The sequence below is a fragment of the Limulus polyphemus genome, unplaced genomic scaffold (assembly GCF_000517525.1).
Source record: "Limulus polyphemus unplaced genomic scaffold, Limulus_polyphemus-2.1.2 Scaffold823, whole genome shotgun sequence".
In the NCBI taxonomy this organism is placed as follows: domain Eukaryota; kingdom Metazoa; phylum Arthropoda; class Merostomata; order Xiphosura; family Limulidae; genus Limulus; species Limulus polyphemus.
In genome coordinates, this window is record NW_013666433.1 from 286,654 (window position 1) to 305,364 (window position 18,711).

Genomic DNA, 18,711 nt, shown 5'->3' on the forward strand with positions numbered 1-18,711 from the left:
AAAGTCACCTGAACGAAATTTGCTAAACCATTTTTTGACACTTACGAACGTTCAAAACATTTCTATAAACTACTTTGATATTCTTTGTGGCCACAGAGGCGTTCTTTCCCTTATTGTATTCAATCAGAATTACATGCCGAATGTGTGACTCGTCGTGTGCCATCACTATAAGGAGTGAAAATGTATTTAGACGTTAGATTACGATTATATTTATGTGCTAGTCTTTTCCAAATTTCTGATAGAGTTATGCTAATATTTTCTATACATGGAATAGTGGCAGTGATTAGGTTTCCTCAGTTTTTGAGTTTGCTTGTTTGTTACGTGTCTCTGGTCTGTGTTTCTTAAATTAGTTAACAGTTTATGTAACTACTTTAGTAGTTTGCGTTAGTAAAGCATTAATTATGTGCGAAACTTCTTCATCGATGAAATATTTTTATTCTGGAACTAAAAATAATAAACATTCGTGGTTGGAAAAGTATGTAGAAAAATATAAAGTAGCATAGCGAAAAATCGTTAAAATAGATTAAGTACTTATAACTAACTGTTTTAACTACTGAAAAATATTATTGCGTTGATGATGCTTTGTGAGTTAGAACAATAAAAGATAAATTTGATATATATGACTTGAGGATGAAATTAAAAATACTATTTCAATTAAATATCAAATACAATTAAACCAAAAATTACCTTCAGGTTTGTTTGTAATTAAGCACAAAGCTACACAATGGGCTATCTGTGCTCTGCCCACCACGGGTATCGAAACCCGGATTCTAGCATTGTAATTCTGCAGACATACCGCTGTGCCATTGGGAGGCTAGCTTCAGGTGAGAGAAATATAACACTGGTCGACAAACTTAAACTTTTGTTTTCTTTCTTTATTACAAGAAGGTATTTTTTATGAAATCAACAAGCTGGTTACAGTGAGAATATATTATTGTGTGGCAAGTATGTTTTTTGTGAGATGAGCTAAGTATATTTTCTTATAGCATACACAGGGGTTTCAGGGTTCTTGAGAAATTAAACTATACAAAACAGAAATATTATCTATTTTGTTTTATTTATGCTAAACAGAAATATTATTTACTAGCAGAAAATACCTATACTCCGCTGCAGGGTCCTAAGATCCCCTCATGATTCACAGAGGCCTCAATGTACCAGTCAATCGTCTCCATTATCTTAATTACTTCTACCCTAACGCACCAATCCTTCAATTGATTTGTCTGTTGCCATTTCCCGAACTTAATTCAATTCAACTCTTTTTAAATCCAAATACTTTTAACTTAGCATCTCAGATTCGTTTTTTCCTGTGCTTTTATTTGAATTATTTTCATTCTCCGAATTTTCCAATATTCACTGATTTATATTTTTATTCCCGTTGTTTGTTTTTCTTTTCCAAACTTAGTTCAATTCAGTTTTTTTAATTCTCAGATTTGTATTTTTCTTCCCATGTTCGTGTTTAAAAAAGTATTTGGCAGAAAACCTCCACATATTGTTCACTGGTGAAAGTACCCGGCTTCGCTCGGGTTATTAGGATGATAGTGTGTGTATTCTGAACCAATTTTAACATAAAAATATAACCTATATACTTTTATTGCTAAGCAACATGACATAAAAGCCAATGTTGGAATGCATTGTTACCAAAACTCACTGGCTTTTCTATATGTATCAGAAGTTGTTATATAAGGAACCACTTCTTTTTCTTTGTGGTTTTTCGCTAGCTTGCCTCATCAAAACGATTCTCACGCGCATGTGTGCACGCACCTGTATAAGATAAGTAATACCCAAGTGCACACCCACTTAGTATGGGGAAAAAATTTCAGGTTTCTAGGTTCTTTCTTCTTGGAGCTATGGTGGTCACACACAAACATGCACACGCAGGCATGTGCGTGTCTGTCTGTGATGTATATTTGTAATATATGGAACCACTGCTTTTCTATGGGGATTTTCGCTAGCTTGCCTCATTAAAAAGATGCGCACGCACGTAGATAAGACAAGTAATAATACCCAGGTGCGCACCCTCAGGGTCCACTTGATATGGATGCAAAATTTCAGGTTTCTAGGTTCTTTATTCTTGGAGCTATACGGTCACAGTTCTTTTCTATGTGGTTTTCACTAGCATGCCTCTTTAAAATATGCGCACGCGCATACGCGCACGCACATGGATAAGTAATAATACCCAGTTGCACATCCATAGGGTCCACTTAGTATGGGTGTAAAATTTCAGGTTTCTAGGTTTTCTTTTCTTGGAGCGATGGCAGTCACATTTCTCTTCTATGTGGATTTTCGCATAAAATTGCACCGATATACACTGCTCTTAATAGAGTCGGTGCTAAACTAAAATAGAGGCTTGTAATTATTCCTTTGAATGAGTACATGGTAGCAGGTCCAATGGACTGCCTAAGGATGTGGTCGACCCTTCCCTTTGCGAATTGCCCTAGGTCCAGCTGACCCGACTGGCAGTACCAGGAATGTAAAGAGCCAGCACGGGCCCGGGGCAAACATCCTCGCCGGGCCCCTTTCTCTCTCTCTCTCTTTTTTAACATTTTCAAGAACTTATTAAAAATAAAATCCTAAATTAGGACAGCAATGAGCTCCTAAACCAGACAAAATCATAGCAGCAGCCATTTTTACCTTACAGTATAAGCGTAAAAACTTTAATAAAGTAACAACAAATATCTATTAAATCTATAAATTAACAAATACATATTAATTATTACTCAAATTATTATTTCAGTCGTTCTTAATATATCAAGCGTCTATATGCAAAGAAAAGCCAAAAACTATGTTTTTTGTCATTAAATTAAGATATAGCCTAAAGATGCATTGCGGGCTTAATGGCATAACTAGGTTTCACTCGCGGGGCCCCTGGACAGTTGCCCACTTTGCACTCCCCCTGTCGGAGGGCCTGAGTAGTACCTAGGAGAGTCCCGTATTCGGGGTCACGAATGAAGGTCAACGGCGGACCTACCGAGAAACCGATGAAAAAGTTGGATGAGCTACGACCTCAGAAGACAATGGTTGCATGCAAGTGGAGAATCTTCTGAGAAGAGAGGAGGTGACATCTATTAAACTCACTCGACAAAAGGCAACGGTAAACCACTATTGTAAAATGCCAAGAATAAACATGGTCAGACACAGAAAAAAGTTTCTCGATAACAGCGTGAATGGAGCCTCTTTCAACATGAAAGAGAAGTAAAGGAAGATAAAAACAAATGCTGCCATCAACAATTGCCAAGAAACTAGGAATTGCCATTTTAGAAATGATAAGACCAACGAGAGACCGGGATCAGTGGAAGACCATGGTCCCCAACGTCCTAGATGGGCACGATACCTAGAGAGAGAGAGCTAAACTAATCTTCAATACAGAGTTCATTATTATACTCCTAATAATTCGATACTCTTTTAAATTTCACTGCTTAATAGTCTACAGCACTTTCACTCAGAACTCATTTTCTGAACTGTACTCTCCAGAACGCGTTTCATGCTATTTATATAGTCTCAAATACATTCCAAAAATTTCCAGAACTAACAACAATAGAACAACAAAGCGATCTAGAATGCTCCACAAATTTACAGAAAATACATGAAAGTGCTTCATATTTGTTGCTTTGTTGACGCTTCCCTCCCGGCATTAGTTGAAACAATACATTTTAATCAAATACTTTTTAACAAATTTACATTTTTTTCAGGAACCTGGTGTGGTAGAAAAAAATTTCAAGTACATTTTCGTAATGAGCTCACTGAAGCTTACAAAGACCACATATTGTTAACCACTACAGTCACTGCTGAAATATATTGTTTGAAACGATATTGTAATTGAAAGGATACAAACAATGCTACTTTCCTTTGATGTTTCTCTCATGTGATGCTTCTTAGTATTTTTGTTTATTATTGCTTGATATTTTATTTATTAGTAATTTTGTAGATTATAAAATCTAAATACAGGTAGCGTTCAATTTGTTTACATGCGGATGTTACATGATGGAAGAATGAAGTAAACTGAAAGTGGAAGTTATTTCAAGCAACGAAATTCATCGCTCTGTCAGATTCATTTTCTATTCTTAGAAACATTGAAATACCCATAATTTGAATAATGACTACACATTTTATAGACTATTTTTGGGTAAGTATCCAATTAACATCGCCCTTAGTATGTATAGCCTTATAAGTTATAACTTAAAATATAAGTTATAGTACACTATAGGCCTAATTATGACACCCAATTTTTTAAACATTAAAGTTTTAATAAACATAAGTTACTGTCGTTGTTATGGTTAGTAGTAGCCTATACGATCACTGAAGTGTCTGTATTAACTATTTCTAATTATATCCTACATTTGACATTTTGAGTACCTAATCTGTTTCCATCTTCGAAGTTCGGGGAAGCCAGCCGTGAATATGAGAAGGACTGTTTGTAAGTGTTTCTTTCGCGGTAATGCCACTAGTACTAGTTGTAGTAGTGATAGGGATTCGATACTGGATCTTAATAATAGGGCTTAGTAGTGGAGGAATCAGTGAAGTGATTGCTCCCCCTAGAATTGTGCAAAGCCAACTAGAGGGAGGGAGCATAAGTGGTCACTCTTTAAGTAACTTTAAATAGAGGAATTTATATGGGATGAAAGCAAAGAATTTCCAATTAGATTCTAAATTTGTTCATTCCTCATAATTTTTTTTAAAAAGGCAATATAGTAGTATCACTTGTTATTTAGTTATTGTACCATTCATGTGTAACTTGTAAGTGATTTGGTAATTTCAGGTTCATTGAAATTTGCTCCACCTGGCAAACAGAATATCCTACACTACTGGAAGGATTGGTGTACATTCCACTTATCTGGGGCTTCTCCCCCATTAGGAATTGACTCAACTAACTTGTTTGAATGCTTTTAAGAGGAAGTTTCTAGGTTTCACTGGGTCTTATACTGACCTTTTAGGATGACTGTGTTAGGTGGATATAGAAGGATTTTTTTAATTTCTGTTTTTCTCGTGTGTGATTAATATCCCATTAGTTTAGTATTATTCCACTGTATTATATGATCATCTTGTTTGGCATAATGGGCTGTTGCAAATAGATTGGTGCTACAAAGTATTGTGTATGTATTATGCTTCTGATTTCCAACTTTTATTGATCTTTCTCCAAAGTATTGGATTCCACATTCATAGATGATATAGTAAATGGTGCTTTTGCTCACCATTTGGTCTTTAGCTAGTTTTCATGTACTAACACATGGACAATAAGGATTTTCATGTACACCCACCTTGATAAAAAGTAAAAATTTAAAACCACCCTCTATTTTTAAGGAAATCATATATTCCCTTCATAAGATCCAATAAAATGCTGACTTCCACTACTGCTTACAGCAGCACATTCTATAAATCAGTATCTCTGTCAGAAAAGCAAAACTACCATAACTGGAACTTAGTCTGTATGCTTCAAATCTTAAGTTTGTGTTGTGTTAGCTTCAGAATACAGTACAAAGAAGTCGAAAATCGAGGGTTTTATCCTATAGATCCCTTCAATAATCTTGTAAACTTCATTAGGATCACGTCTTGTCTTTTCTTCTCAAGAGAAAATAAGTTAAAAGATCTAAACTTATCCATATAAAAAACCCTGTGAGACGGACACCTTAAAACGTTTTTTTTTTTTTTCATAACTAATTTTGCTTTATAGTGCTTCATGAAAAACAAAACAAATATATTGCACATAAAAAAAAATATTAAATGCTTCCATCATTATAGTGACTTGCAGACATTCATATATCAGATTCATTATATAAAATGTTCTTTACATTTTGAACAATGTTTTATATAATTGTATGTATTTGTAAAAAAAAAATGTTTACAATAAAGTGAAGTTTCAGTGTTAATTTAATGTAAGTTTCTGATTTATATAAAAATCGGGCAATTAGTTGTATTTGCTGAACAACTAATTGACAGGTCTATTAATTGATTAGTACAGTGTTCTCCAAACCACAAGTGAAAAGAAAAGAAAGGTTGCCTAAGAGTTGGCAGTGGCTGATGCCAGGACAAGCATGTTTGGTGACAACAGGAATCAAATCCGAGTCTCTCAAATCACCAAGCCATGCTGGCCCAATACTGAACAAACTTGAAGTGAAAAATAAATCTATAATGTTAAAATTTGGTTTTGACACTCCAGTGGGAAAAGGACAGGTAGTACAAATATAATGGCAGTATTTTGATTACTTGGATTGTAGGAGTAATCAGGAACCACAATTTTGGTTAGTTGGTTATTTTCATGACAGTCAATATCATCATAATTTTGATTAATCAGTTGTTGGAATAATTGAAAACGGAAATAGTCAGGACAATTAATTTCAATTAGTTGATTATCCTTGTGACAATCGATTTAATCATAATTTTGATTATTCAATTTTTGAAACAATTGGAAACACCAGTTAATTTTGATTAGTTGATTACTTCAGGGGTATACAATTTAAAATTATCAATTTCTTTTTGAAGGGGCAAAATGGTATTAAAATCAATTTGACCACTCACCATCTTACAAAATGCTTTTATTAAACATTGAACAACAGTAAAAATTGCTGTGCTCATCCAGTCTTTATTAGAAAGATGTAAACTTAAAAAATAATAACACAAGAAAGAATGACGATAATTGCACACTAAAATAGGCCCAAATAATATTTATTTGAAGAGCAATAAAAGTAACATTATGACCAAAGGGTCTTCATAAGAAGACAACAAACACAATCAGTTAATGATTAATGATAATTTTTACTTCAAGAAAATGTAATTCAGTCCAAATATATGTGCCAAAATTGAGAACATATACTTTTTTGTGCATGAAAGATGGCAAAACAAAAAGACTAATATTTCTTTCTTTTTTTGTTCATCTTTCACTAATATTTACATACAGTCTTGTCATATTTCTTTTTTGTGCAAGTTGATTTCTGTACTGTACCTATATAAAAGTTACTTTAATTTTCTTAAATCACTTGCTTTAGAAATTAATTTGGCAGAGCGCTTTATATTCCATCTCGATTTCCAACAGTCTTTGTTTTATTTATGTTCTTGCTCCCATTTCACTTATGCAGTTTTACTTGCTGTAATATATTTAGACTACATATTATCAATAATTACCTGTTTCCTTACACATTTATTTGTTGTACACAGTACATTTAGTTACCTATCAAGCTATTTAGGAAGAGGATCTACTTCAAAAAGTGATGTGAGAAAGTGTTTTTATGGTTAATATTTAGGATTTTGTTTTTATTAAACATGTTCATGCAGAATTCTGCAATCTACTGGTTTAAAATACCAAGTGTTTTTTTATGTAATGCAACATGAAAAATATTCCACTGCTCCAAGCATCCTTTAAAAAAAAAAAGATCTGAATGGATATATTCAAAACTCATTGGAGTGAATTAGCCAGTTAAATTTAAATTGTGTTGTCACCACAATAAAACAGGGGCCCGGGTGAATGAAACCTAGTTATGCCATTAAGCTCGCAAAGCATCTTTAGGCTATATCTTCATTTAATGTAAAAAACATAGTTTTTGGCTTTTCTTTGCATATAGACGCTTGATACACTAAGAACGACTGAAATAATAATTTGAGTAATAATGAATATGTATTTGTTACTTCATATATTTAATAGATATTTGTTGTTACTTTATTAACATTTTTACGCTTATACTGTGTGGTAAAAATGGCTGCTGCTATGATTTTGTCTGATTTATGAGCTCGTTGCTGTCCTAATTTAGGATCTTCCTTTTAATAAATTCTGGAAAATGTTAAAAAGAGAGAGAGAGAAAGGGGGCCTAGCAAGGATGTTTGCCCCAGGGCCCATGGTGGCTCTCGACATTCCTGAGACTATATGGTCAACATTGATTAATCTAAGATGCCATATTATTATAATGGAGGTATCTTTTCTTTCATGTACAAAATACTGATAATTTGGTTTTAGTGTTATACAGCTAACTTTTAAAAAACATTACAGCAGTTGCCATGGAGGAGTTAAACCTTGTTAACACAATAGTACTATATTATCTGAATATACTTTCTAGTTTTATTCTTATTTCTTTTCTAATGGTTTTTAAAGTTTTATTTTATTAAATTAATTAACAGTATTTTGGTCTTAACGTTGTTTGACTTTAAAGTTTTATGCTACTTGAAGAATTTTCAAAATACTTAGTTTTTGCTGTAGCTAAGTATATGTTTGATTAAACTTAATTATGATTATTCATTTCCCTTGGTTGATTACAAAGTGCTTGTTTAAAAGGTCTTAGAGGTCTTGTAATAGCTATACCCGCATCTTTTCCCTTACCAATGTCATCTAGTTTTTTCCCTTTCACAGTTTTCAGTAACTTTTGTAATACCGAGGCAGCATTGTGTTGCTAGTAGTAAAGCTAATAGAATTTAGAATTTATTCAAATACATATTTTTTACAACTTAAAAAAGATAATTCTCTCTCTCTTATACAAATCATTAGTTAGATCTCAGTTTCAAAACTGTGTACATTTTTTAGTCTCCTTATCTAAGAAATGATGTTGACTTGTTGGAAAGAGATTAAAGGAGGGGTAGTAGGATGAACGTGAGAATGGGAGGTTTATCTTTTAGGGATAGGTTAAGATCTCCAACTTTATTTTCTTATGAGAAAAGAAAGGTAAGAAGTAATCTTATTGAAATTTACAAGATTATCCAGGGAATTGATAGGATAAAGACTTAATTTGTTTATGCTGTATTCTGAAGATAACAGAACAACAGGATGGAAGCTTAAGATTTGGAAAAGACAGGCTAGACTCCAAGTAAGACTGTTTTATTTTTCTAACATAAAATGATTCACTTATGAATTGAGTTGCTGTAGGCAGTAGTGGAAGCCAGCACTTTAGTGGAGTTTAAGAAGGGAATTGATGATTTACTGAAAATAAAGGATAGGTTTAAACTTTCTCAAAGGTGGGAGTCTCAGGATAGGATTAGAAATCAGTGCATTAATGCATTTGTTTTATAACATACTAATTTTTTATATGATTTTTTTATGCTTTCATTGATATCTTCTATTAATTTAAAACAAAAATCATGCAAAAGTACTCACCAAATGTTAATGTTAAGTTCTAATAAAGACTCAAATTGTTTTCTTTACAGATATCAATATTAAACTGTTTGATAATTGTTGAACTTTCCTTTGAAAGTTCTTTAAATTTTGTGCACACTACTCAAAATGAGGACTTCCTAGTTTTACACAAGATAATAAAACTTTCTTGTTCTTAAATTCATAATTTTTATAAGCCTATCTAAAAACTCTGTTTTTTTATCATCTCAGCTAAACACTTAAGTTTTAGAGGTTTATCAGTAACCATGCCTACTTCCCTCTCCCCACAACACTCATAATCTTCTCAAACAACATGCAAGTCATTTATGAGTGTTTGTTACAATTTGAGAATTATTGCTTAATATAACAAAACCTTGTCAAAACGTTGTACATTTACTGTTATGTTAAATTTATATTAAAGTTTTTCTTCATTACCCATTCAAGCTGTCTCCAAGCATTACTATTTTCAGTAGTAGTTTATTATAATAAATACATAATAATTTAATATAATACATAATTATGTGTATTATAGTTTTTGTTTGTTTCTCAGTTTATATTTTTTACACAACTGAAGCAGAACAGGTAAATATTTAAAATGGATTTCAAAAATCCATTGTAAAAACCTAAATACTGTTATAACTATTTTCGAGATGATGTAGTATATGAGAAATTGGTTTTAAAAGTTAGATAGTAAAAAAATATTTAATTCTGCCAAAGAATTGGCGTTTAGTTACAAGGATTTTTAAAAAAATTTACAATAATTGTAGACTGTCAAATTGAACAGTATAATACATTTGTGGTGTTCTTTATTTTATGTCATCTTTTTTGTTATAAGTATCATAGTTGGTAAATTCATTATAGACTAGAGATGTAAAATTTATATTTGACAAAATATATAAACAGAGAATTATATCTAAATTCAATTTATTACAAAATATTACATGTACTTAATGTATTTGCATGGACAATAAAATTTCTTTTGCTAACTTACTATTGTGAAATTATTGTGTACTGTACTGAAAAGTATCCTTAGTCAGTTGGCTTGTTAACATGGAAATACTTCTAGTTTTCATACAAGTTTTACAACTTCAGAGATTAGAAAACATAAGTTTTGTGGGAATCAAAAAACTTTTTTTCTTTGGATTGCAAGCATGTTGACCTGTAAAGTAGTTTTGTAACAATCTACAGATACATGTTAAGGAGTCCACTAAAGGGTATAATGTTTGTTTCCCTTGAAGGGTGAGAAGAATGATGGTTTTGAAGTCTTATACAACAACATGAAAAATGGCACCTCAGATTGTCAAGAGTTAGCAGAATTTGTTAAAGAAAGGTAAAGAAGGTTGCATTACATTCCCTGATAGCAATATTATTTCTAAACTGTTTAATAGATTTCTTATCTATGGGCCACTTTTCTACAAAGAAAATATTTGTATTTCAGGATTACATATTTCCTTAGAAGGTTAATCAGATTCTTAAATACAAAAAAGATACAAAGAGAATAACATTTAAAACTTTCAGAAAATAATATAACAATTGTTATGGCTAGTTAAATTTTCTGGAATAAACATGTATTTTGTCATCTTTCTTGGTAGAACATTGGCCTTACAATCACCAGTTTTCAAATTCATACTAACAGCCATCTTTTGTGACCATAAGTAAAACTGAATGGAAAAATAGGTTCTGCTTATATTTAGAAAAGAAAAAAAAAAGAGTGATAGAGAGAGTAGAAAAGTAAGGATAGCTTTTTCTTTTAAGAGCTAATTTTTGTTTCAAAATATATTCACTTTACAATGACTGTGTAAGATTTTCATAACACGCATAATTAAGTCTAGTGGTTCATGTTAGGTCCTTCCAACATCTGAATCACTCTTACTAGGTGTAATAAATAGCCGACTTTGGTTTTTGAAATGCATTTTAGCTTATTTGAAGAAAGAATTTAATGAGGTCCTGGCTTTATTTAATGACTTACCGTACTTTGAAAAATATATATTAACATTTTATTTTAATTAATGTGCAAAACTCAGTGTCTTGTATTGTTGCCAATTTATATTCATGTGTAGATATGGAAGGTTACATAATATGCTTGAGTGTTTTCACTTATAAAGATAGAAATTTCATCAACTACTGTTATATCTAGAAACTCCGTGAATTTTAGGATAATTTATTTCAGAATATATATACCCTCACTTTCAGTGGATGTCATGTTGCTATCATCTTCTCTGATTAGCCAGTCTCTCAGCATTAGCAAAGGAGCAGCAAATTATTGTAAATCGTCTTTTCCCCTTCATTTTGAAAATATTATCCCATGTGCCTAGAAATATCAAAACAGTTTTATGGAAGAAAATTGGTCTTGATTGTTTGGTTGATTAGTCTCTTAAGTCATTCAGTGTGCTGTTGATAGTATTAGAGCAAATATGATTTTAGTTCATATCTACAGAAATACTGAGTACAAGTCTAAAGAAGTTATAATTTTATTGTATATGCCACTGGTTAGGCCACATTTGAAGTATTGTGTTCAGTCTTGGGCTTCTTACTTTAGGAAGAACATTGAATTGTTAGAAAGAGAGCAGAGTTGGAAAAGGTGTCATACGAGGTCAGGGTAAGATGTTGAAAACTGCTTTCTCTTGTAAAAACAAGAATTAGAGTTGATCTGATTAAGGTCTTTAAGCTTGTTAAGGGAACAGATAATTTCCAAGACAATACATTACCTCTTCACAAAGAATAGCTTCATTCCTTGCATGTCTGTCTATGAGATTTGCATGCTACTAGGCTTGAGGTAACTCCCACCTAAAACATTATGTGTGTAACATGAACTACCCTAGTGCATGATGACATCATCATGTGACAATAGTCTTTTACCAACAACACAATGTCCTTGCACAGCAACTCCCCTTAAGCACTCCAGTTCAAAATAGTTTTATTCTTATCCTCGGCCTTGTCTTGAACAGACATTTTTTTTTTCTTTTATGATACTTCAATTCCATGAGATTTGGGACAATTAAAGAAATTTAGTTAAATTTTGGTTTAATTATTCCTTTCGTTACTACAGTATTGAAAAAAAAATTCTCAAGTAATGGTAACTTCTGCTTTGTCCCATGACTATGACAATTTTACTAACATGGAAGCTGTGGCTACTGGGGGTCAGTTGTCCCTTGAGGACATTGCAGCCACAGCTCAATTTGTTGTGGAGTCTCTCATGCACACTGGGCCTCCTTCTCCTATTCTTTCAGCTGATGTTCAATCTCCTCAGTGTGACCATGATCAGGACGATGATGATTTTGACCAGCTAATTCCCCATCAGGGTTTTCATTTGGCCCTGGTTTATTACTTCAAAGAAAGTCCTCAACTTTATAATCTTTTTTTAAACATGATTTCTCTTGTATGTTTTGTTCTTTCACTTTGTCCTTTGATCTGTTTGTTATTTACTACATGAGACCTAATCTCAGGATTACTTTGTATTTCCTCCTTTCCCTTTAGATTCTTCAGAATCTTGTTTTACCTGCTTGGGGGGCAAACCTCTTGTATTTTACTCTCTAATGCCCAATTTTCGTGCCTTTATCCTTCTGAAATGAATACTCACCTCCACAAGCGGAGAGCTTCTTTTCCCTTGAATTTGTGCATTCTGTCAAAGAGATTTGCAAGCCACCACCCTTATGAAAACTCCCACCTGATTTCACGTGAAAACACATGAATTTGCAACACTGTATGAAGACTTCATCATGCAGCAGAACCCTCCACCAATAGGAGGGTGACACTCCTCCATGCTTAATGACTCCCTCTGCAGTTGTGCTCGTGAATCCTCATTCTTTTCTCGGCACTGTAGTACACTGATGTGTTTTTGAGTTTGCTGAAACTTGTGATTTTTTTCCAATTTTTTTTAATTTTCAGTCAAAATCAGGTGGGAAGTTTCTTTAGCAGAACACACAAACTCTAGAGAAAAGAAACTCTTTGTGCAGAGGTAAGTATCTATCAGAAATACATTTTCAGGTAAAGAAAATCTTAACTTTTATCACCATCCTCCTGCATTACATCTCGTCCCTTCATCTTATGTCTGTAGCACTTCATCATGCTTTTGGAGAAGTTTTATCCTCCTTTCTATCACTTTGGCCCTACTACTTTTTACTGTGCCCCTTCTTACTTGGTTTTTCTGCTGTTGGGACTTGTTGGGTATGGATGCTCTCTTTACTGATGTTTGCCTGCCTCCAGGAATGTTGAGAGCCAGCACGGGCCACTATCTCTCTCTCTCTCTTTTTTAACATTTTCCAGAATTTATTAAAAAGAAGATCCTAAATTAGGACAGCAACGAGCTCATAAATCAGACAAAATCATAGCAGCAGCCATTTTTACCACACAGTATAAGTGTAAAAATGTTAATAAAGTAATAACAAATATCTATTACATTTATAAAGTAACAAATACATATTAATTATTACTCAAATTATTATTTCAGTTGTTCTTAATGTATCAAGCATCTATATGCAAAGAAAAGCCAAAAACTATGGTTTTTATCATTAAATGAAGATATAGCCTAAAGATGCTTTGCGGGCTTTACTGCATAACCAGGTTTCATTCACCCAGGCCCCTGGGCAGTTGCTCCCTCCCCCTTTTGGCGGGCCTGCCTGCCTCCATTTTATCTCTATGATCTTCACCCTGAAAACTTCAGAAATGTTTTTGATTCTCTTGAAACACAGACTGAAGCAGCCTGTCATCAGTCCTTATTGTCTTTCTTCACCTCACCCTTCTGTTCCTATTCCTTGACCTGCTCCATTTTCACCTCCCCTTTCAATTCCAGTTTTCCTTCTTCTTTCTAACCTCCCTCTTCCCAACATCAAGGTTACTGCTCATCTTGTTGGTAACTGTCTTGTTGGGTCTGGCCAAGTGGGTGTCCATCTGTCTTGATTCTCCAGTCTTTGGTCTCTGTTTTGAGCTAACATATAGGTTCTTCTGGTTTTCAACCATGCCCTATCTCTCCACTTTTCTTCTTCCACTCTTTCATTTCCTTTCCTCTCCCCTCCTATCCTATTTTATCTTCAGTGTCCCAAGGATATGTTATCAGATCTATTGGCCAAGATGCCAAAGAGAGAATATTTACCCCATTCCAGATTTTTACTCTCAGAAGACTGGATATTGGCATCCTGTTATCCTTCAACCAGTTTTTAAATATCTCATAGAACAAGATGGAGGGTTTCTTTTTGTCCCATGATCTTTCTCACCAGATCTGTGGATGACAAAGGTCCATGTGTCAGATGCTTTTCTACATATCCTGATTGGTCCATCCTCCAGTTGTTTTTTACATTTCATTCAATGGAATCATGTCTTCCATTTCCATGCTTTTCCTTTTGGAATAATGTCTACTCCTTACATTTTCAGTTGAGTAATGGAAGTATTTGCTTACCATTTTCATGGGCTGAGACTATGGTTCCATTATAACATGGATTATTGGCTTCTTCTCACCCCTCTTTAGGAAGACTGAGCTGGCTCATCAAGCTTACCAAATCTTCTCTCATGCTTACCCAACATTTAGTACATCTCATTGTGTTCTTCACCTCTTATCTCAATTGGGCTCAGCCTTCTCCACTTCACCTCCAACCAATGGAATGTGTAGCTGCCAGGATTTGCACTTCTCATTTACACCCTGCAAATGTGGTTATTCCAGTTTTGGGGACTATGGCTTCCCTGGAACCACTCTCAGGTTTTTTGTTGGGTTTGTACTCAGATGGGCACATTCCTCATGGATGCCTTTGCCATTCCTTTCAACACTAAATTTCCACTCTTCTGGTCACCAGTTCATTATTCTTTGGCCCTGACAATTGATGCTTTCAGCCAGGAATGATTTTACCCTTTTCTGTATTCCTATATTCTTCTTCATCTCCTTGACTTGATATGCAACACTGCTTTTCAGGTTTTGTTGGTGGCACCTCTTTGGCCTGCCCAACCCTAGTTTCCTCACCTTCATCAATTGGCATTCAGGCCCCCCTTCTCCTCTATCCAGTTCACCCTTCATTTGCTCCAACCTCATACTTCTCATTTTCACCCAGGGTGTTGTCTCTTTATCTTCAGGTGTGGGATTTCTCCAGTTTATCACTCTCCGAGCTCAGCTCTCTGTTCATGTAGCCTTCAACTTTGTCTGTCTATCAACAGGAATGGTGACTTTTTCAATGTTGTTCTATCCACCACTCTTTATTCAAGACCACCCTAGTATGGTCCACCTTTCAGTATTTTTCACATTGTTGTTCAACCATGGTTTGTCAGTGTTCACCATATCTGCTTATCGATTAGTTTTGTCCACTACATTTCACCTTTTCCATTACCACCTGGTGTTTTCTTCTTCTGTCCTCTCCATCTGGTTCCAAACCTTCCTTCTTAACTGATCTCCACACGTAACTGCCATACCTGACTGGGACCTTAATGTGGTTTTGTATGCTCCAACTTGTGCCCCATTTGAGTTTTTGGCTTTCTGTTTTTTATACCAGCTTTCTCTTATGATGTACTTCCTTCTCTTTCTTGACTGTGGTTGTTGTTGTTCAGATGTCTATGCTACTTTAGGTAAATTCAATTGTGATGTTTTTGTACAAAACATATTAATACATTAGTTTTCCATCAGACATGCATTTTTCAATGAATATAGCATGATTTTTTTTTTTAATTTTATGTTTTTTTGTTATTAAAAAAAGTCAACTAATGGATTTGAAGGAATTGAATAGATTACCAAAGACATAGTGGGTACTTAGCTGGCGAAGCATGCTGCTGGTGTGGCACTGATGCCTTTAGTTAAAGCAGGATAGCATTATATCTAAATATACTTATAATTCCCTTGAACAGGGGCTCTAGAGGTAAATAAAACCTACTGTACAACTAACACATTCAAAACTTTATTTAGCTCAGTATCAAATGTTAATGGTTTCTATCATATGTTTGTGACATAAAACCAGAATCGAGTTAAAGAATGTAAACTTTTTGAAACTTATAAAACAAAAAATTTATTCAGTTGCACACAGTAAGTGTTAAATGTTATTCCTTGCACTAATTTAATCACTCATCACTCATATAACAGTGAATTAAAACATTACAGTACATTGACAAACATTAGAGATATTATATAAGAAGCCAAAGTCATACATCCTACACATGTTCTCTAATTATAGAGTTGGCAGCTGGAAGTAAGCAACGTTAATTCTTTATAACTTCCTTAAAAATTATATTAATTTGTATGTATCACTATAGTCATGTTTTCACATGATAATATATTATACAATATGAGAGCAACAATAATCAATAAGTTGAACACTTAATAATGCACTTAGATGTTTCTTATCAGTGAAAACTATTTTTTCTTTGAAATTTTAATTTAGAACTTGCATAAATTAGGGGTAAGTTAAGATTGTCAATAAGGATAATTAATCCTTAGTACAACTCTTTGTCTGTAACTTCATGTGTATGTATATTGTATTTTTTTCATAATAATTGAGTTTCTTGAACATTTGATTCAAGATATACAATTATCTTATATACCTTATTTAACATAAAATATATTGTTTGAATAGCTTATTCTAGCGCTTTCAAACAAAATGGTGTATTTTGGGCTGAAAAATGAAATTGGTGTGTCTGTGTGTGAGATATGGTTGTCAAGAGGTCATAATGAAGAAGGTTTTACTGTTGAACATCTTGCCTTCAACATCAGGTTTTGTCAACATTTTCAGACATTTGTTTGTTCCTTCTTCAGATAGGTTAGGAACAGCTTTGAAGCTCTGACACCTTCATGGTTGAGGTTCTCTTGTATGATCTATTTTCCTTTTGGATGGGTATTCTCATTTATGATTTTTTTATTTTTACCACTGACTGACAGAGAGAATTAAAAAGAAAATAGAAGAAGTATTACATATGAGACATGGACCTACACTGAAATGAAACGAAAGAACTGAAATATACAATTTGTGGATTAAAACAAAGGAAAAAAAAGAACTAACCACCAAAACATAATATTCATATTAATACTAAAATCTTCCAAATTAGTGTGAATCTTTATACATATTTTCATTAAAATGTTAATTAAGCCATTGTTGTAGGTCTATCATAGAAGACTTCAACTCAAAAACATTATCCAGACTTGCTAAACATGCTGGTAGTGGATTAGCTCATGGGTGAGTAATTCATGACACTTTCATTGTTTTATTTTTATTCTCACATTATGTTTTGTACAATGTTATAATGGAATATATATATATATTTATAAGCCTAAAAATATCTTTGTACAACTGTAGTATATATCTAATGAAATTGTATCATTCTCTGAAGAGTTCTCTCATATTATTCTGGAAGATTTATATGATACCAGATAAAAACAAAGTTTCTCATCAGTGCCTGCATCTGGAAGTTTTATTTATTTTCTATTTTGAAATTTCTATATCAGATTTCAAGTGTTCGATAAAAGCACCACTTATGCAAGGACTTGATTGATTATAAGTTTAATTTGGTGTTGCCTAATGATAAGGTTGACCTTGCTATTGGCATCAATATATATATATATAGATAGATTTATGTGAACAACTTTGGTATTTGAACAACATATCAGTCAGATTCTTCAAAAGTGCATATGCCACAATCTTTCACAGAGTACCATTCAACATGGTATTATGTATTGGATGTCAGTTATCAACTATTCATTTTAACTTACACTGGTGATTTAGTGACAGTTCAAGATAGAAGAGAGTAAGTATGAGATACAGTATACAGAGATACTGAAGAAAACTGTAGATATGCATTTCAGAGGCTCTAGAGCACACTGTACAAAGACAAAAGTATTTTTATTCTTCCTTTGACCATCACCTTGCATCTGACTTGTTAGAGGCTGAGTCAGACAAATGTTGTCAATTTGCAGACATGTCTTGAGTACAAATACTTTTGTTACACATTTGATTTTTTTGTGTACCACAGACTTATATGTTTTACTAAAAGCTTTGCCACCCCTTGTGTAGATACATTTAGTAAATTTGGAATTATAGTCAATTGTCCTTTAACATTTGGTTAAAAAAGCTAATGATGCAAAATCATGAAAGTAGTGGTGAGTACTCAGTATTTACAATAATTGTTATCATCAAATAGAAAATTGTTTATTGGTTCAGGGTGGATTGTCAAAATAATTGTCATATTTGTGAACAATATAAATATGTGTTCAATAAATTTAATGGTTTTTACTTTTTAGTTCTACTAAATCAAATTATTTTTAATGTAAACAAGATATGTTGTGAACTTTCATTTTAAGAAATATCTGAACAAAACAATGATGTTTATTCGTAACATATCCGCCACATGGTATCTTCCACATACGAAATATCCCAAGTAGTTGGTGAAAAAAATGATAGGTAAAAATAAGTAAAACTATATATACAGTATACTCATCTAAATGTATAAATTCTAGATAACTTACTGCATTCACAATTAAGTTAATGAATGTTACCTAGTTGATTTTCTAGAGCATGCACGTGTAAAACAATGTCCATTACCATTACAACCATTTTCAATTGGCATTAGATTTCTTGTACTACTTTATATTAAATCAGAATCACTTTTGTGTTTTCATACTTTACACAAATGCTTTGTTTTACTTTAGCTAATGTTTGTATTAAATATTTCACATGATAACT

General features: G+C 33.1%; 1 protein-coding gene across 1 annotated transcript in view; it reads left to right on the forward strand.

Moving 5' to 3' along the window:
* The first annotated feature begins 3,962 nt into the window (after nt 1-3,962).
* The window catches only part of LOC106460725 (F-BAR domain only protein 2-like), an 89,526-nt gene continuing 74,777 nt past the window's right edge, over nt 3,963-18,711 (forward strand). The window contains exons 1-3 of the mRNA XM_022387502.1: nt 3,963-4,123; nt 10,306-10,397; nt 17,134-17,208. Coding sequence (XP_022243210.1) covers nt 4,094-4,123; nt 10,306-10,397; nt 17,134-17,208 — 197 coding nt within the window. The 5' untranslated portion in view covers nt 3,963-4,093. The remainder of the gene's footprint in view (nt 4,124-10,305; nt 10,398-17,133; nt 17,209-18,711) is intronic.